The 19,243-nt window shown below is 36.5% G+C and overlaps 3 protein-coding genes and 1 pseudogene across 4 annotated transcripts; 2 read left to right on the top strand and 2 right to left on the bottom strand.

Moving 5' to 3' along the window:
- The first annotated feature begins 1,361 nt into the window (after positions 1-1,361).
- On the top strand, positions 1,362-3,345 carry LOC111486050 (probable protein phosphatase 2C 63). Its single transcript, XM_023133052.1, has 4 exons — positions 1,362-1,836; positions 2,031-2,404; positions 2,592-2,828; positions 2,907-3,345. The coding sequence occupies exons 1-4, from the start codon at positions 1,578-1,580 to the stop codon at positions 3,174-3,176; spliced, it is 1,140 nt and encodes a 379-aa protein (XP_022988820.1). The 5' UTR covers positions 1,362-1,577; the 3' UTR covers positions 3,177-3,345.
- A 681-nt stretch (positions 3,346-4,026) lies between these two features.
- Positions 4,027-6,675, bottom strand: LOC111485941 (annotated as a pseudogene).
- Positions 6,676-6,953: 278 nt separating this feature from the next.
- Positions 6,954-9,018, bottom strand: LOC111486197. The gene is made up of 2 exons (XM_023133235.1): positions 8,625-9,018; positions 6,954-7,364 (listed from the first exon to the last, which is right to left on the bottom strand). Exons 1-2 carry the CDS (start codon positions 8,922-8,924, stop codon positions 7,245-7,247), a joined length of 420 nt encoding a protein of 139 aa, XP_022989003.1. The 5' UTR covers positions 8,925-9,018; the 3' UTR covers positions 6,954-7,244.
- A 1,853-nt stretch (positions 9,019-10,871) lies between these two features.
- On the top strand, positions 10,872-19,064 carry LOC111485973 (phenylalanine--tRNA ligase beta subunit, cytoplasmic-like). Of its 2 annotated transcripts, XM_023132951.1 has the most exons (20): positions 10,872-10,996; positions 11,092-11,147; positions 11,227-11,324; positions 11,675-11,804; positions 11,891-12,006; positions 12,371-12,437; positions 12,748-12,789; positions 13,267-13,308; positions 13,451-13,527; positions 13,840-13,966; positions 14,052-14,219; positions 14,685-14,810; positions 14,916-15,017; positions 15,107-15,241; positions 15,398-15,472; positions 16,457-16,564; positions 16,976-17,071; positions 17,181-17,264; positions 18,336-18,425; positions 18,794-19,064. In XM_023132951.1, the coding sequence occupies exons 1-19, from the start codon at positions 10,939-10,941 to the stop codon at positions 18,402-18,404; spliced, it is 1,776 nt and encodes a 591-aa protein (XP_022988719.1). In that variant the 5' UTR covers positions 10,872-10,938; the 3' UTR covers positions 18,405-18,425; positions 18,794-19,064. The 2 variants fall into 2 exon arrangements, with proteins under 2 accessions (XP_022988719.1, XP_022988720.1); XM_023132952.1 differs by lacking the exon at positions 16,457-16,564.
- The last annotated feature ends 179 nt before the right edge of the window (positions 19,065-19,243 follow it).

Here is a 19,243-nt window from a genome sequence, read left to right as displayed (position 1 = left end):
GTCGAGTATAATGTATTAACCTACTAATAAAATCTAGAGTCCAGATTTAACATCTTGTGGTCCCGACATTTCATTACAGCTCTTAAAAGCGAGAAATAACATGATTTTGTCGTAGAGGAATGTCGGGACCATCAAGTATCAAATCGTGATCATGAAATATTACAATATGCTATTAAGTAAGACGAATAAAAAAATTAAAATTGGAAAGTTTTAAACAAATATGAATTACTTGTCCAATAAGTTTGGTTTTAAATTAACCTAAAATAAAACAGTTTTATTCCAATTAAAATCACAACTTGGGTATAAAGTTTCTCTTAGGAAGACCAAGTCAAATTATTATTATTATTATTATTATTATTAATTTTTTTTAATGAAGATTTGGTCATTGCTGCCCATAATGGAAAAAATATTCCTTTTTTTTTCTATAAAATTATAATTACTTTCCAAAAAGCTCATGATTTTTCCGGAATTAAATTCGAAAAATATAATAATAAATGCAATTGGGATTTTAATTTTAGAAGACGAACAATTCAATTTTCTCCCTCAATAAAAAAAAATGTTTTTTTTTTTTTAATTTTTGACCTTTAAGAGTTTTCTATTTTTAAATATAATTTTTTTTTTTAGTTTTTTAATTGAAATTTGAAGGGTACGGTAAAAAAAATGTTTTTTTAGATTAAAAAATTATATCCCATGTTAAGGGTAAAATAGATAAAAAAAAAAAAAAATCATTTTTTTATTTAGTATAATTATGAAAAAAAGAGAGTAAAAAAATAGAGACATGGAAATTAGGAATAACCTAAAGTCAAAAATATATGAAAGAGGAAAGTTATAAGCGTCACAAAAGGCGTTAAAATTGAGGTAAATAAGTTATGGAGTCTACAACCGTGAAAATTGAACTTATTGAGTTACAAAGGCCGTTAAAATTTACGTGAGTAAAAAGATAAATTTAGATAATCGGGTATGTACAAAGTAAAGTTAAAATTGAAGTTATTAAGTTTGCGAGTTTACAACCAAGATTCGAGAGTGAAAATTGAACTTATTGAGTTACAAGGCTGACAGTAAATTAAGAAAATCGAGTCCACACAAAAAGGTGTTAGAATTGACGTTAAAAAATCGAGAGTAAAACTGAATTTATTAATTGAGGAGACTGATAGTATAGTTAGATGGGAGGAAAGAGTGGTTCTTACTCCAAATGCTATTTTACCAATTAAAACACGATTTTATAGATCAAAACTTATAATTTAGGATTGAAACCAAAAGGGAAAGGTTTTGAAATGGAAATTTTATAAAAAATTATAGATGGAAATTGCAAGAGGGGAGATGAAAAGTCAACAGAGGGCATTAAAATGGAGGATGAAGGGTACAAAATTGAACCCTTTATTTACGCGTTAATGCATCAAAAATGGTTGCGATTTCAGTTTCCATTGATCCTTTCCTTCTACTCACGCGGTTCTTCCTCCTTTTGTTCCATTTTTCCTCTTCCCTTTAACCCAATTTCGCCTCTTCTCCCAAAAATTTCATACTCTAAACCTAATTTATTTCAACAATAGGGTTTGATTGTGTGTTCATCGGAGCCCATGATGCTAAGATCGTGCTGTCGGCCGCTGGAGCGGTGTTTTGGGCGGTGGGCCGGCGATGGGCTGCTCTGGCACTCGGATTTGAAGCCTCATGCCTCTGGTGATTACTCGATCGCTGTTGTTCAGGCTAACTCTTGTCTTGAAGATCAGAGTCAGATTTTCACGTCCCCTTCTGCTACTTATGTTGGTGTTTATGATGGCCATGGCGGCCCTGAGGCTTCTCGCTTCGTTAATAAGCATCTTGTTCCTTATATGCACAGTGAGTCTCTGTTCGAACGCGTTTTGTGCTTTGAATTCTGGATATTTTGTAGGATTTGGTAGATTTTAGGTTCTGTTTTGATTTGATGGGAATATCTCTGGTTTTCTGAACTTGTTTTGAATATGAACTGAATCAAATGGTTGGATGAAATGGAAATTGTTCATATGAATTTAGGTTTTGAGTTTATGTTGCAGAGTTTGCTTTAGAACAAGGTGGGCTATCAGAGGATGTTATTAAGAAAGCATTCAATGCTACAGAAGAGGAGTTTTTGCGTTTGGTGAAGAGGGCTTTGCCTGCTAAGCCACAAATTGCATCTGTTGGATCATGTTGTCTTGTAGGTGCAATTTCAAATAAGAAGTTATACATTGCGAATCTTGGCGATTCGAGAGCTGTTCTTGGCCGTAGAGTTTCTGAGAATCAAAGAACACCGGTCGTTTCAGAACGGTTGTCGACCGATCATAATGTCGGTGTCGATGAAATTAGGGAAGAGGTTGTTGCACTTCATCCTGACGACGCTCATATCGTTGTCTATACTCGTGGAGTTTGGAGGATAAAGGGCATAATTCAGGTCCATTTTGTTCATGAATTTGTTCTATAACTCGTTCTTGTTCTTGTTCTCGTTTGACTCGAATCATTAGAATTCTCTAGTTATAGTTTTATTGAATGTGATTATTGGTAGCTCTCTGGTGTCACAATCACACTAAGCAACATGTCTTAGACCAGCATGACTATGACACTTATCCGTTTGACTACAGGTTTCAAGATCAATCGGTGACGTCTATTTAAAGAAACCCGAGTTCAACCGGGATCCAATATTCCAACAATTTGGGAATCCTGTTCCATTGAAGCGACCGGTTATGACAGCCGAACCATCGATCCTAACACGCGAGCTTAAACCACAAGACTTATTCCTGATCTTTGCATCAGATGGTCTCTGGGAACAACTGACTGATGAGGCTGCTGTGGAGATAGTTTTCAAGAACCCAAGAGCTGTAAGTTGCAGAGCTCTTCCTTCCCATTTATGTCATTTACAAAGCTTTCTAAACATTACACATTCTTAACTGATTCAGGGAATTGCAAAGAGATTAGTGAATGCTGCCCTACATGAGGCTGCGAGGAAACGGGAGATGAGATATGCTGAGATAAAGAAGCTCGAAAAGGGTATTCGACGTCATTTCCACGACGACATCACGGTCATCGTCGTTTATCTCGACCATAACAAAGGCTCACGTACGAGCCGAGCAAAGAACGTCGTTACCGGGTACACTAACGCACCTGTCGACATTTTCTCTCTTAACTCAAACTATGAGGGTGATGAAAAACTTCACACAAGGTTGTGAAAAATATGAATTTATTGATACACACAGAAATAGGAGGCAATGGTAGGTAGGGGATAGAGAGAGTTGTTGTAGATAGATAAATTTATATCACTAATTGCTGCTAATATAAATCAACTTCCTTTGATTTTTTTATACTCAAATATAACCACTTGTTTTTCTTGGTTTTTTATTGACTTTTCCGCCCATTGACTTGTATGAAGTTGTAAGGTCCTCTTGATGCTGTAATGCCTATATTGGATATGGACTGAATTGTCTCACGATGTTTTGAACCAAGCTCACGTACCGTTTTAATAGGTGTACTAGGGAAAGGTCCTTTCATGCTCTGACGCCTATATCGGATATGACGTAATGTTTCACGATGGTTTGAACCTTGCTCGTTTTAATAGGTGTACTAGGGAAATGTTTGAATGTCCACACTGAATATGGACTGAACTGTCTTATGACGTTTTGAACCTAGCTCACGCATTGTTTTAATGGGTGTACTAGGGAAAGGTCCTCTCAATGTTCTAATGACCAAACTGTCTCACGACATTTTGAACCCAGCTCATGTACTATTTTAATAGGTGTACTGGGAAAGGTACTCTCAATGCTTTAAGGCCCACATCGAATATGGACCTAACTGTCTCATAACGTTCTGAACCCAGCTTACATACCACTTTAATGGGCGAACAAACCAACCCTTAGAATATCAATCTATTATCTCTAGAGTAACTTTTATCAATTGAGCAGTTAAGCCTACAACGAAACATTGTAGATTTGCAATGCATTCATGAGGTTGATCTTGGTCGATTTTTTGACGAATTGTCAAATTAGTCTCGTTTTTAAGAGTTTAAAAGTTAGAATTTTGAGGTTCAATAAAATCTCAAAATTTACAATTTAATCTAATCATATCTACAACTCAAGCTTGCATTGTTCATTGCCAATGACCATTTCTTTTCTTGCTTATACGCTCTAGCAACCTGTATTTTCTCTTCCTTCATTATGTGTGGGTCGAGATCGCTGAGGTTTGAGACGAAACTATTTGCATCCTCCCAGCAACTTAGCTTACAAAACCAGTCTACTAAAGAGTTGTATGTGTTTTGATTAAGCTTACATCCATTCTTGATCATATAGCTCACGACATCAAATGCCTCTACAAATATCGAATCAGCAGCATAGCTTGCAATGAAGGTATTATACGTAATTACATCTAGGACAAGCTCGAAATCCTTTATTTCAGCAAATATCCTCGACGCCCTTTCATTCGACCATTCCGACAATAGGCGAAAATAACGGTACTAAACAAAATGAGATCAGGCTTTATTCCTTTCCCAATAATTTCCCTCAGAATCTCCTCCGACTTGTTGAAGTTCTCCGAGCGACTGTACATGTACATTAGGCTATTATAAGTAGTCAAGCTCGGAGTATATCCGCTATCCTTCATGAAGTTCAAAATTTCGTTCGTTTTCGAAACCATCCTTCTCCTACCATAGATCGAAACCATGGCATTTAGAGTCCTTAAATCAGGCGAAAAACCGTGCTTCCTAAGTTCGAAGAAAGCACACGCTCGGTCTCCATCAAAAGATCGCTTTTACTATAAACCAAAACCAATGTCTTCAAAAGCACAGCATGAGGTTCAATAATGCTGGCATAGATTTCCTCAGCAAGTGCAGACATCCGCCGGATCCCTTTGCCATTGGCATAAAGCATGAAGTAAAGAACAATACGTTAACTCATTAGGTTTACACCGACCGTTCTTCATTTCGGCGAGCACTATCTCCGACTGCTCCCAAAGGCCTCCCCGAGCCAAGGCTGCTAAAACGGTATTGTACGTCGGCAGATTGGGAGAGAACCCAGCATCCAACATTCTTCGATAGATAGCTATGGCTTGGTCGAACGAACCACATCTACTATAAGCGCTTATTAATAGTTGAAAGTGTCCCTCTCAACCACAAAACCTGCCATTTTCATCTCTTTGAACACTCGTGAGACCTCACAATCCATCCCATTTTGCCCAAACACGGTCAAAAGTAAGTTTCAAATAACAATATTAGGCGCAAACTCGCATACCTTAATCTCCTCGAAAACCTTCATCATCTCCGCGAAATTCCCCCTCTTACCGTGCAGCTTAATCAACACATTGAATGTGCATATATTCGGTTGGCACCCTGCAACTCTCATCTCTTCAAATACTCTCATCGCACAACTGTCCTTTCCCGTCTTTTCGAAACCAAACAACAACGTCGTGTAAGTAAAAACATCAGGCTCAATCCCCTTCTCCATCATCTGTCTTTTTAGCTCCGTAGCTTCATCTAAAAAACCGTCCCGCTCATAAGCTGATATCAATGAATTGTAAGTCACGATACTTGGCGCAAAACGGCTCGATTCCATCTTCTTCAAAATCTCCATCGCTTCCTTAGGTGGTCGAGACTTCCCATACACATCCAACAACGCATTGTAAGTAACCTTATCAGGCCTAAATCCAGCTGCTTTCATTTCTTCAAACACCTCTGCTGCTTCTTTATACAATGACCCTCTGCAACAACTGCTAATAAGCGTATTATATGTACACAAATCTGGGGCAATCCCGGAACTCTTCATGCTATCGACAATGGCAGCAATTTTACTCCCAAGGCATACCCATTTTCCCATAGGCATTCAAGATGATATTATAAGTAATTAAAGTTGGTGTATAACCTTCTTGTTCTAGCTTGTTAAACAACATCACAGCCTCTCTATATCTACCATTGCTAGCATAAGTAGTTATCAAAGAAGTATAAGCATAAATGTCAATATTTACTCCATTATTTCGAAGCTCATGAAGCAAAGAAGCTGCAAAAGAAGCCCGACCCTGTTTACCAAGAACACTAATAATCACAGCAATGACAGAGCGATTCAAAATCGATGCAAATTCCTTCCGATTACGACAAAATTCAAAAACACGCAAGGCTACTTCATTCTTATTGCGAAACACTAAGCCCTTGATTATCCCCAAAATGTCGAATGAAACAGATTCAGGGGTGAAATTAAGCTCTTCGGGACTGGTTTCAAGAATTTGTTTAAAGAGGAGGAATCTAATTCTGGGTTGAGTAAAGAATCGAGAATTTGTTTACCCTTGGTAGAGAGACGGTGGTGCGACCATGGCTTCCCGCGGGATCGGCCTTTCCGGGTGTGTGCTCTGAAAATGGATTGGGGGTTATGGGTTTGAGGGGAAGAGGGGTCTTGGTGGGGATGAAGGATGCCTTGGAGAAGAGGGGCTATGGGGGATGATGGGGAAGAGAGCGGCTGCGGCTGCGGCGGAGGAAAGGATAGTGTTGTATAAGGGGAAGAGGGCGAAGGGGGCTGGTGGTGGAAGACGTGGATGAGGGGTTTGGAGGGCGGTGGATTGGGGAGGAGGAGGAGAAGAACAACCTTATCCGCCATTCTTAGCCACTGCAGAGTTTGGCGGGGTTTAGAATTAAGCAGTGGGGGTTTATGTGAAGTTTTGATCTCCCCTTTGAAGATGAAATTATTTGTTTTTTTTTTCCTTTTTCCCTTTTCAATTAACATATAATTTCATGAAAAAAGAATATACTTTACTTGTTTATGTGATTTTTTTTTTCTAAGTTAGATTTTTTTTCGCTTGGATGTTAAAATACTCTTGAACTTTCAAGGGTATTTATGACATGATACTAATGATTTCCATCCAAAACTAACCGTGAAGGTATTTTCGAGACCCAAAAGAAACTAAAAGTTACGGTTTCATCATACCGCCAATGATTTAGAATAGCATAGGGCGAAGCTAAGTGCAAACCCAAGTGCAAAATGGCAAGCATGTAGTAAAGTGAGAGATTTCCCAAACTAATGAGCAACAAAGATTTGAAATAATAATCCCTACACAAATCTCCAACCAAAGTTCTTACAAAAGCTTCCTCTATATCCAACTACTACACACAAAAGGGCTCTGAACGCCAGGATTCAGTGAGGAATAATACCTAAAAGCATCCGTATCAACCGGATTTGGAGACTTCCACAACAAAACAACACACAAAGTTCATCTTCAAGGCACTCAACTGAAGGTCCCCAGATCCCTATGTTCCGTACTTCCAATCATTTTAGAAAGTGTGGACTTATCAATCCTGCAATCTCCAGAAACCCAACTTCATCTTTCCCTCCGAATATGTTCTTCAGCTTCTCGTCACAGATTATGACTTTTTTGTCGCTCGGTTTCTAAAACAAAGATGAATACAATAAAAAAACAAAACAAATATTGAAAAGAATGAAGAATATAATCAGAAACAAAACAAATTGACTCGACTTTGGGTTTCTGTGCTTTGAACCCCTAATTTCTGAGAAGGCAACTATCATACAAATTTTCTGTTTCTTTGTGAAATATTAGGCAGCATTTAAGGACAAATTTAGTGGAGTAATGTAAGAGAACTCAAGGAACTAAAGTATATATCGCCAACATGCACGAAAAAATGTTAGACCGCGACTCAGTTTAGAGTTTCCAAACAAGGGTTCCCGTTTTAGGTTCTTTCTTTTCGAAATCCAGGTCCCATTGTTTCCTAGGGGAACATTGAGATATTGGAAGGAGAAAGCAACTTTTCAGAACCGCCCTAGAACGCAAGCAAAAACCCTCCGATGAGCGAATACCATTATTCGGTGACTAAACGAAAATATAAAAATTTCCATAATCCATAATCCTTAGCCAACTAAAGTTACAAAAGCCAGGGCTGAAAAGCACGCTGAGGAAACCCCAAACAACTGCTTCAAGAAAAATACTTATATCATTATGAACTTTATAGATAATTGAAAACCAGAGAATGAACAGAAGTTTTTCTAAATCTGTTCTCTGTCTTTGAAAACAAATGCACAAATCAGAAAAAAGTTAACCATGAAACTCCGAAGCAGCAAAATCATCTTGAAACCCCTCATAAAAGAACTCTCAACAACAAGGATATCAAATCTTATAGAATTACTACCCAAATACCAAAACATCTTCAAAACAATGCACTAATAGTGGTAGAAATTCATCCAATGGTCATTATAGCGCAGCCCAACAAGAACACTCGATGAAAATTTAAAAGACAACAAGACATTTTCATATGCTAATACATCATAACTAGGAGCAAAACTCCCCTAATCTATCGTCAAATGAAGAATTAAGAGTCGTAGAAATTAATCTAATGATTATCGAAGTAAATTTTAAACAGAACACAGTAAGAAAACTCTAAACAAACCATCCAAGATCTTGTTCGGAAATGAGGGCTTCAGACGTCATTTCAGAACAAGACTCTTTCGTCACGCAAGCCGATACATCATACAATATCCTCAGAACAGAGCAAAAACCCCTAAAAGTGGTCACCGAAAAACCTTTTCTCTAATTAACTAGTGTCACTGAAAGGCGAAGACGAGGTGAAAGGAAAACAAACATGGAAATAAAGAGACAAGGAAAAATGAAAAACTACAGAGGAAGAGAAATTCTACCTGAAGATTATGCTCTTTAATGTGAGCCCAAATGACCTTAAGGGCTTGGGTACGGGAAATCTCGGGAACACCGACAAGCGCCTGCATCTCCGGCGAAATACGCTTGGGCTTCATGATACCTCGGGGCTGGCGTTGGGAGGCAGTGGCCTGGTTGGAGGTTGAAGCGAAGGTAACGGTGCGGGCGAAGTGCAAATTAGACGGAGGGAATTGATAGGGATGCTTGACGGAGGAGGATGTGGCGGAAGCTCTCACTGTGAGGAGCGACAGTTCGCCGGAGATGAAGGTGGAGACGAAAGCCATGGCCGGAACTGACGACTGGAAGTGTTGGGTGTGCCTGTGCGCTCGGAAACTGGATAGAGCGAAGGTGAAGTGGTGAGAGCGAGCAGCTCGAAATTCTGAACGCGCCTTAATCCACAATCACGTTCTCTGGAATTACAACAATACCATTATCGGGCTCTGGGCCCAATCTGAGTTTCTTTGGGTAAACATGGACTGGGCCTGTTGGGCCCAATTTAGGTATGAGTACTAATGATACTTAATTTTGTTGGGCTGGCCCAAGCTATACGAATTAGGGGTGGGTGGGATGGTTAAGTCGAGCCATTTAATCTTTTCTATCTCAAATAATCTTTATTAAATACTTCAAATTTATTAATTGAGTTAAAAATAAAATTTTAGTTCATAAGACACATCGGTTGGGAATTGACCTATGTATCAATCATCTCGTCGAGACATCCCAAACATCCATCCATCTGGGTTCTCTCGAGCATTGGATTCTCCCATGTCCAAGCTAAACCATTTATGACATACACTTCAGATAGCAAGTGCATAATCCAACCTTCGACACATGAGTTGGGGCGCAATATTCACACACCCTTGTTGTCTGGTATTGTCCTTGGAAAACCTTTTTCAAAGGAAGACACCTGAGATGTTCATCTTGTGACGCTTGCCCATGCTGTGACACACGCATGTGCCACAAATTAGCTCGCTTAGGCCACAAAGCGTATGGGTGGTGGAGAGCCAACACCATGTCAGAAAGCACATCTGGCATCACATTCCAGATATCTCATATCCACTTAAAAAAGAAAGAGTCTCAGATATCGCATATCGAAGACACCTGCCCCTGACCTGCCCTATCTGAGAAAACGAGATCATAAAAAAAACACGCACTCAAGGGATATGAGTTTTCTTACCGCTTGACTTGCTTCTAGGCATAGGGAGAAAGACGAATCCTGGTCTAGGTTAGGGTGTTCCAAACCTTGCTTCCTCTTCTCGATAGACGTCATTTTGGCGAGCATACATATGCCCTCGTGCATAGTCCGTCGAGTATCCATTTGACACCAAATTTGGTGAGCTTTCATCTTCCATATCGACGAACTTAATTCCCAAGCCGCACTCTGAAACTCATATCGAAACTCCGACTTCTAAGGTTATGACTCAAGCCCCTACCTGTCCTTCCTTGAGCTTCGACATTGTTGCCTCGTTCTCTCGAACTTTGCATAAGCCTCAACTTAGCTTCGATGCACTCTTGGTGTGTTGAATGATGCACCATCCTTCTTGGTTGCATCATGAAACTTCTCAATTTTGGCCTAAACAAGACTAGATGGGCAACACTTGAGTTGCCCTTTGTATGTCTTACGTGTGTAGGTCACAACCTACTTTTTCTTGCCGCTCATGCAATTGAAACTACCCAAAATGAAAAGAATACATAAAAAGTCATTCATGATAAGTAACTAATGATTGTAAGAGTAATCCAGGATTATAACGATCCCACGCACACATAAAGTTTTTCGATAATATTAAAAAATAAAAATTTTAAGAAATATAATAAATATATTATATTATAAATTATATAATATTGTAAAATATTAACTATATAAAATTTATAACAAAAAAAAATGTATATATATAAATATGTTCACAAATTAATTAAAAATAATTTATATTCAACTTGAACTAAAAATTAATTTATAAATTTAATTTTAGATTGCGTATCAAATAGAGCAATAGATTTTTAAAGTCAAATATCTTTTTTTAAGAATCTTTTTCAATGTGAATAATTTTGAAAATTACGATAAATATATTCGTATATATTCCATAATTTACCAATTTTCCACGTGGGAAAAAAAAGTTTTCTGAATGGGCTGTTTCTTATGAGCCCATAAACAAAGAATAAGCCCATTAGCCCAATTGGCTAAGCGTCGCGTCTGGCGTGGGAGCAGACTGCTCTAAAGGGCTCCGCAGGCGATTCCGCGCTGCTCTAGTGTTTTTGTTGTCTTCTCGTGTAGTCTTTGTTCCTTCAGAAGAAGAGTCGACCATGCCGACCGTAAGCGTCGGGAGAGATCGTCTATTTGCTGCCCTCGGAAGAACTTATTGTGAGCTTGAAGTTTTCAATGATATGTTACGTTGTTCAATTATGTAATTGCTTCCTGTTAATTTCATTTAATTTTGTTTCATTTTCATTTCTTAGCGCAGGAAGAGTTCGAAGAGCTGTGCTTTAGGTTTGGAATTGAGCTTGATGATGTTGTAAGTATTCGTTGTTTTCTCGATTACGTTCATGATTTGGATGCGAATTTTCTTTTTTACTTTGGCTTGTTGACTGTAGACGACAGAGAAGGCGATTATTAGGAAAGAGAAGCATTTGGAAGAAGAAGCTGATGAAGATGAAGAAGTCATCTACAAGATTGAAGTCCCCGCAAACAGGTACAGTTCTTTGTAATTTTCTCTAAATTGCAATTAGGATTCAATACGGGGATGGAGCGTTTGTTTCCCCTTCTTCTCTGTGTGCGTGCGTGTCCGGACAAGTCCTCGAGATTTCTGCTAGGTTAGGCACAGATTGTAACGCATCCAAGATGTTTATTTTTCTTCTAAAAGAACAATTTTTATCTATTTGTAAATGTGCCTGCATTGGCCTCATTTTGAGTTCTTGGATTTTTTTTTTTGCAAAAGGTAGAAGACCGTTGTAAATTTCCTTGGAGATTATAAAACTATTTGAACGTTGTAGTTGTAGGCATCTGAGATATAACTTGTAAATCTACTTTATGGTTTTGTAGATACGATTTGCTCTGTCTTGAAGGGCTTGCTCAAGCACTGCGCATTTTTAATAAGCAGGAGGCGACACCCTGCTATAAATTAACCAATATAACCAAGGAATCTATGCACAAAATGCATGTAAAACCTGAGGTATAGTTTCCATTTGAATATGTAATTTATATTATTATAGATGATGTCAACTTGTTTCTATTTATCTGGAACTTTCAACTTCTCAGACTTCCTCGATTCGTCCTTACGTGGTTTGTGCTGTTTTGAGAGACATAACTTTTGATGAAGCAAGTTATAATAGTTTTATTGATCTGCAAGACAAACTTCATCAGAACATATGTCGGTAAGTTTGGATTGTAGTTAGTTTATTGGTATCATATTCATTGTGATCTTCTCCTATTTTGTGCATTGTTCTGATTTCCATCCAGCCGCACAAGTTGTAAAGCTACTGAGTCGAAACTTACAAGTTGTATTGTTTTGTTTTAGCAATTCCAATAGGATATAGGACATGGAGTCCAAGTATGTAGCAATGACGTAATTTTGAGATCAAGACATAGTTATTTTTTGATGCATGAGCAATTCTTTTGTTATAATATTTTTGCTACGTCTGATTTGTATGTTTTACTTTCTAATTCTTCCTCTTTTTCTTGTTTTATTTTCATTTGTGCTGGAAGTATTGTATTAAGAGTTTTGTTTGATTTTTTTAGACGGAGAACCCTTGTTGCCATTGGAACTCATGATCTGGATACGCTTGAAGGCCCTTTCACCTATGAGGTGGGATTTCCTTGTAATCATAGTCTTGGGACAATAAATATTCTGTTTCTATTAGTAGGTCCAGTAGAATGTGCTGTGTAGCATTAGATTGCATTTTCTGTGTATTCATCCTCAGTTTCTGTAACATCTCTGGAAAATTATTCTGCTGTAGTGCAATACTATAGATTCTGCTCTCTGATGATTGAAGTGTTAGTTGTGGTTAACTCTCTCTCTCTCTCTCGCTTTTGTTAGCTTTTGGTCGATACTCATTTGTTCCAGTGAATACAGTGTCCTAACGTTGACATTCTCACTTTTCCCTCATTTGTTTCAGGCTTTGCCACCAACAGCTATAAACTTTGTGCCACTGAAACAGGTAAAATATATAATGCACCTAGGACAAGTTGTTCCCTCTTTTTATCGGTTGATGAGATTCAGCAAAATGAGTATTTCAGATTTCATTTTTTCCTTTTTGAAAGGTCTTATTTCCATGACTTAAAGGAATCAAATATGTACTTGCTGCGTGTTGATATGTTGTTCTGAAATAACCTTAGTTGATTTCACTTAGATATTTGTGGGAATTGATTTTCAGTTGTCTGTTCCTAAATTTGATTCTTTCATAAACATCCAGTATTTGCTGATTTTTTAGTGAGGGAAACAACTCCATGATTTCTTCTTCTAGCAAACTTTTGAAATATAAATTTCTTTGTTAGTAGATCTCTCCATGAAACATTTCATTATGGGTTTTATGAGAATGAGATATACTGACTCAACCATTGGACCCAGTTAAGATTGTCGTCTGTCTTTTAATGTGGTTTGGAACTAACTTTTTTTATTTTTTTATGTGATGCAGACGAAGAGTTTCAGAGCTGATGAGCTGATGGAGTTCTATAAAGTAAGTGCCGTAATAAGAATATATCTATTTTCTGTCTGGTATTAAGTCCTAGATGTATGTTGTTATGGTGTTTTTTAGTTTCCCTTTTTCTGAAATCGATGTCGAGATATTTTGATCCATGTTTCTCCATGCTCATTTACAGTCAGATTTGAAGCTGAAGAAGTTCTTGCACATAATAGAAAAATCACCTATATTTCCCGTTTTGTTTGATCGCAACAGGTATACTCCCACCACCCTTTCTTATGTTTGAAATTGTTGGGATCTTATAGAACTTGATTGGCTGGTTTACTTGTTAATATCAGAAAACATGTGCATTTTATAGTTTTCATTAGCTTATTGAAAACATTTGTAGTTTCTCTTAGTTTTCTGATTTTTTTTTTTTTTTTTTNTTTTTTTTTTTTTTTTTTTTTTTTTTTTTTTTTTTTTTTTTTTTTTTTTTTTTTTTTTTTTTTTTTTTGTTGTAATTATTGAGAACGGCTCTAAACATAAAATATTACCACATTTTGATATATATTGAGCTCCTTGCTGCAGAACTGTTTTGTCTTTACCACCAATTATCAATGGTGCACATTCGGCTATTAATTTGAAGACAAAGAATGTGTTTATTGAATGCACTGCAACTGATCTGACAAAAGCAAATATTGTATTGAATACTATGGTAATAATTTTTTTGAGTTGTGGAAAAGTTTATTTGCTGATGTAAAGTAATCCCTAATTTTTGGAATTTCTTGTAATCTTCTTAGGTGACTATATTTTCAGCGCTGTGCAAAAAGAAGTTTGAAATTGAGCCAGTTGAAGTGGTATATTCTGATGGGAAGTCAAGTATTTATCCAGAGCTATCTCTCTACAATATGGAAGTTTCTCTGTCTTATATCACTAATTGCATTGGAGTCTCATTGGAGGCAGAAGAGGTAGTTTTATAAGCTCATATATGCTTCTTTTAAACTTTATTTTAGCCATACCATACGGTTTCCTTAACACATATTCAGTATCCTCCTACATCATAATAGAAACTTATATAAGAATCAATAATTTATTGTGACCTTTGGCATTCACTATTTTTTTTTTTTTTTTTTTGTGCTGAAGTTTTCCTTGAGGCTTGAGTTTAGCATTTTACTTTGGCTTGCTGCTAATGCAGACTATAATATCTTATAAGATAATGTTAGGTTGTTCAACGTAGTCAAAATAATTCAATTTTCTTGGTTCTTGACCCAAAGAAGACAAGGATTAATTTCAACTATGGAATGCCATCAATTGGAAGTTATTGTAAGTTCCAATTCTAAGCATTTGCAAAATGGGGGGAATTGATAAGTAGGTATTATATTGGTACAATGGAATGAATATGATGTGGCTTGTGATATTTTACAATCTTCCAGGTTACCAGTTTGTTAAATAGGATGCAATTACACGCTAAGCAGTCAATGTCTGGTGACAAGTCTAGTATAACTATATCAGTGCCCCCAACAAGGAGTGATGTGCTTCACGCATGTGATGTCATGGAGGTAAAAATAGTACATAGGAGGGATAATCTTGAGAATACATGTCTATACATAATTTCTTTTCACCTTGCAAATTGTTATTGATCTTGTAAATTTATTCATTTCTAGGATGTTGCTATTGCTTATGGGTTCAATAACATCCCAAAAAGTAAACCTGCATCTTTGCAGCCTCTACCACTAAATGAGTTCAGTGACCTTATCAGAGCAGAGGTACGTTTTAGTAACAGTTGATTTTCTATATGCTTTGGATATGTAACTTCCTTGCTTACCATTTTGTTTGTTCACTTGTTTCTGTTTAGATTGCAATGACTGGGTTCACGGAGGTACTTACGTGGATCCTATGTTCTTATAAAGAAAACTTTTCCATGTTAAAGCGTGAAGATGATAAATCTACTGCTGTTATCATTGGAAATCCCCGTTCAACTGATTTTGAGGTTTGTAAACCCTATCTGGTATTTTTTATCAACTTAGGTAAACCTATCTAAATATGCCACATGCTAGAAATCACTTGATTATGTATGCTTTCACTAAACATTTGGAATGATGCTCTGCCTTGGTAATAACATTTTGTACTTTCTCAACATTGCCAGGTTGTACGAACCAGTCTTATGCCTGGTCTTTTGAAAACTGTTGGACATAATAAAGATCATCCAAAGCCCATAAAGGTACATGCATAAATTTTCAATGACGTCATTTAGTTACCACATGGAGGTCCAAATCTCTGAAACTGTTGTCACTTGTGATAAAAATATTGGTAGACATGTGGCATTAATATACACATGCACGTTGTATGGATGTGCGCTGGTAGTAAGTGTATGCATATTTTGAAGTTACAAGTGGCAACTGTTCTAGGTTTTAAGTGTGTAATAAGCTTATGTGATGTTTATTACATCTTTGATGTTGTCTGTGGCTTAGTGTCATGCTGTGGACGCAATAGTAGGTCAAGTGCTATGAAACGTGCTCAGACTCCATTGTTCTTGGGCAAGAATTGTAGAGTTCAATTGTTAGTTATGGTGAGGTGTGACTGTTATGTTGGTTTAACCTCTAAACGACAATTAGGACCTGAACGAGTAGGAAAAATTTACATATGGTATTTTCCAGTCGAGAAGGTCACCTCTCGGAGAAGAAAAGATAAGTAGTTTGTACGGTTGTTTTAGTAGGTCTTGGCGTTACAATTTGAATTACTTGATAAAATGGGTCTGAGTCTTCATTGTTCCATTATGCTTTATGTAATGGTTATTGATTTTTGTAAGTATACTGGTAAATGGTAGAAATTGTAAATAGATTCTTAGGAAGAGGAGGTTTATCTTTTCTTTCATTTTGTGCTTCTTGTACTCGTTTGTACTTTTATGCTTATTGAATTTATTTTCTGAATAAAGAGAGGGTTTAGGAGTTTCCCCAGTTGGATTGGCATTCTTTAAGGTCTCATGAAGATTTCTAGTGTAGTCCATTTTTACAATTATTTGTTTCATGAGATCATTTTAGGGGCAGGTGAACTGTTGGGGCGCTCATGGGTGGTTTGAAAAACAAGGATGTTATCTGTTTATTAAGCTATCGTCTCAATATATTTTCTTGAAGGCCTGTTTGTTTTAAAGTCAACATCAAAAAAGCTTAGAAAGTTAAATTATCTGTCAACTTTTTTATTCTAGATATTTGAAGTAGGTGATGTATCATTACTGGATAATGCAAAAGATGTTGGCGCAAGAAATCATCGTCATCTTGCTGCTCTATATTGCAGTGCCAATTCTGGGTTTGAGGTAAGAATCTAAAGGAAGTCTAGATCTGCCCTTTATCGTTGATTGTACCTAATTTACTATTTATTTTCTGTCATTATCTAACATTTAGACGTGTTATTTTATGACAGTGCAAAAACGTTGGTGAATATGTTAGAAAACAAATAGGACTTTACAAGAATAGTTCACTAAGTAAAAAAAATAGCGAAGTTTTGATGCATTACAATTTCTGAAGAAAACTTTTAGAAAATATACCAAAGAAATCCCTTATTTTTATATAGTGTTATCCTCAATTTTCATTTGATACATAGTACTTTGCTTTCTAAAGATACTAATGTTCTTATAGATCTTATTTTTTTCTGTGGCCATCTTTTTCGAGTGTTAATTCACGGTGCCGTTTGTATTTTTGATCATTTTTTTTTCTTGATATTTCAGTTGATCCATGGTTTGGTCGACAGAATTATGGAAGTCATAGGGGCTCCTTTTGTTTCAGTTGGCGTTGAAACTGGGTATTACATAAAATGTTCAGATGTAAGTGGGTTATTCCGTGCGCTTTATTTCATGGAAGGTTACAAATTAGGAACTTAGAATTGACTCTGTTTCTTGGCATATTCCCATGTTTTGTTTATATGTCCTGCAGAATCCAGAGTTTCTTACTGGTAGACAAGCTCACATCATTTATAATGGAAAGAAAATTGGCACTTTCGGCATTGTTCATCCCGAGGTAGTAACACCTCTTCAAACTTATGCTTGAATCTTCACCAACATAATATATATATCTTGTGTGTGTTATATAGTGTCACTCTTTGTTCCCCCCTCCCTCTCTTTCTTGCATTGATTGTGAGATTGTGAGCTTCTTTGAGTTTCAAAAGTTGATACCATTGCAAGATTCTTACTCAATTTGCTTTATATGAGGTGTTGTTCATGTTTGCAATACTCATGTGATGACTAATCAAGGTTCCAAATGTAAGTCATAAGATGTATGTATATAAACTTTGGTAATAAGTTCATCAATTATTGTCGTTGTATGTTTGCCATTTTTTTTTTTAATTGAGATTTGTTTTTGGTAGCAAAGTTTATTACTCTATTGATGAACAATGAGTGATGCCAAGTTTCTCCCATGTTCCTGGATGTCGGTTTTATGAGAGCCCATTTAATAACCATGATTATTGAAAGTCGTGTTTCTTTTCTCACCATTTCTCTATGTTGCTTTTCATCTTTCTTAAGAATATATTTGAGTTCTTAGTCAAATTCCAAAAACAAAAACAAGTTTTTAAGATTTCTTTTTTAGCTTTCAAAACTTGGCTTGGTTTTTAAAAATATATATAAAAAAGTAGATAATTAAACAAAAAATTCGTAAGTGGAAGAAGTGTTTATAAGTTTAATTTTCAAAACCCAAATAGTTATCAAATAAAACTTTATTCATTTTGTTACAATATTTTATTTAACTTGTACAATTCAGAATTTAGTGTTTACGTAGTTTAATTATCAAGTTAGGTTTGGCAATAGCTTAAGCTAGAAAAAGCAGTAGTAACATGAAGTTCGATAAGCCATCATTGTCTTAACTCAATTCTTGCTTTCAACATTATTATTCACGGCCCCAGCTTGTTCCAGCTCTAGTTCTGTCGGGGGCGTACAAGCTTCATCTTCTGATTTATCTGTATCTTCTACTGTATTTCGAGATGAATTCTTGTTTCTGGACATTGAAAGAAGAAAATGATATGTGGTCTCGAAAATGAAATATAGTTGGTATTTGTATGGTGCTACTAATGATATTTCCCTTGTTTGACCTCAGGTTTTGAATAACTTTGACATTCCTGATCCATGTTCCTTTGTCGAACTTAGCATCGAGAGCTTTCTATAGTATTCATTCTACAGTTGACGAGTAAGTAAACCTTGCTTCTCTCTCTCTCTCTCTCTTTTAATATTATTTTTCAAGGTGTCTTGTTTTCTTATTCAATTTTATGCGGGATGTATAGCAATGTAAGACTTAAGGCCTTTCGTCGTATACGTAGTTCATATTTGACCTCCTATATTGAAAGTCTTTTCCATAATATTTCTATCGCTACCTTTCTCTGGAGTCCCGTCCTCTCCAGTGGAAGTTATCAATTTCTCATGTCGAAAACGACATTGAACGATTCTTACAAAGTTCGTTTTTTGTGGATGAAGTAGACTATGCATCTTTCGCTATGTTAAAACGCTGATGTCAGTTTTGGTTTCGCTGATGTGGGTATGTTTTTTTGGTTACTGTAGGTTTCTGGGTTCACCTCTGCTAAGTTTCACAGAATACTCCAAACACCATATGCATTTGCACGCCAGGTTTCGAAAATTTGAAGGTCTTTTTTTTTCTTCGTTTCAAGCTCTCATCATAAGGATCACATTTGAAACTTTGGCCATTTGTAGTGCATTTTTTATGGCTAACCGTCAGTTCTACCAGTTGATAGTTTTATTTTACTTAATATTTATGGGCATGATTACAGCCAGAGTCATTTTTGGTTTATAATATACAACCGTTTTTATCTTTTCTGAGTTGCTTCTGGAGTCCTCATCTACATCATGTTCTTTCATCTCTTTTATTCGCCAATCTAAATTTTTGAGGTTAAGTTCACTTATGATCCTCTGGTTCTTATATGTTATTTTTGAATTCAACAATATGGCGAGAGATTGGAAACTCTGACTTTTTTGCCGGGGGGGGGGGGGGGG

Source organism: Cucurbita maxima, unplaced genomic scaffold (assembly GCF_002738345.1).
Source record: "Cucurbita maxima cultivar Rimu unplaced genomic scaffold, Cmax_1.0 Cma_Scf00011, whole genome shotgun sequence".
In the NCBI taxonomy this organism is placed as follows: Eukaryota; Viridiplantae; Streptophyta; class Magnoliopsida; order Cucurbitales; family Cucurbitaceae; genus Cucurbita; species Cucurbita maxima.
Note: the sequence above shows the minus strand (reverse complement) of the source record. Positions and strands in the feature narration are given on the sequence as shown.

Excerpts from the sequence above, each read along its gene's own strand:
- LOC111486050 (XM_023133052.1), top strand. The coding sequence starts at position 1,578 with ATGATGCTAAGATCGTGCTGTCGGCCGCTGGAGCGGTGTTTTGGGCGG. Across the intron at positions 1,837-2,030 it reads TCTTGTTCCTTATATGCACA|AGTTTGCTTTAGAACAAGGT; the intron begins GTGAGTCTCTGT and ends TTTATGTTGCAG. Across the intron at positions 2,405-2,591 it reads GGATAAAGGGCATAATTCAG|GTTTCAAGATCAATCGGTGA; the intron begins GTCCATTTTGTT and ends GTTTGACTACAG.
- LOC111486197 (XM_023133235.1), bottom strand. The coding sequence starts at position 8,924 with ATGGCTTTCGTCTCCACCTTCATCTCCGGCGAACTGTCGCTCCTCACA. Across the intron at positions 7,365-8,624 it reads TTAAAGAGCATAATCTTCAG|AAACCGAGCGACAAAAAAGT; the intron begins GTAGAATTTCTC and ends TCTTTGTTTTAG.
- LOC111485973 (XM_023132951.1), top strand. The coding sequence starts at position 10,939 with ATGCCGACCGTAAGCGTCGGGAGAGATCGTCTATTTGCTGCCCTCGGA. Across the intron at positions 15,473-16,456 it reads ATCATCCAAAGCCCATAAAG|ATATTTGAAGTAGGTGATGT; the intron begins GTACATGCATAA and ends TTTTTATTCTAG. Across the intron at positions 17,072-17,180 it reads ATTACATAAAATGTTCAGAT|AATCCAGAGTTTCTTACTGG; the intron begins GTAAGTGGGTTA and ends TATGTCCTGCAG.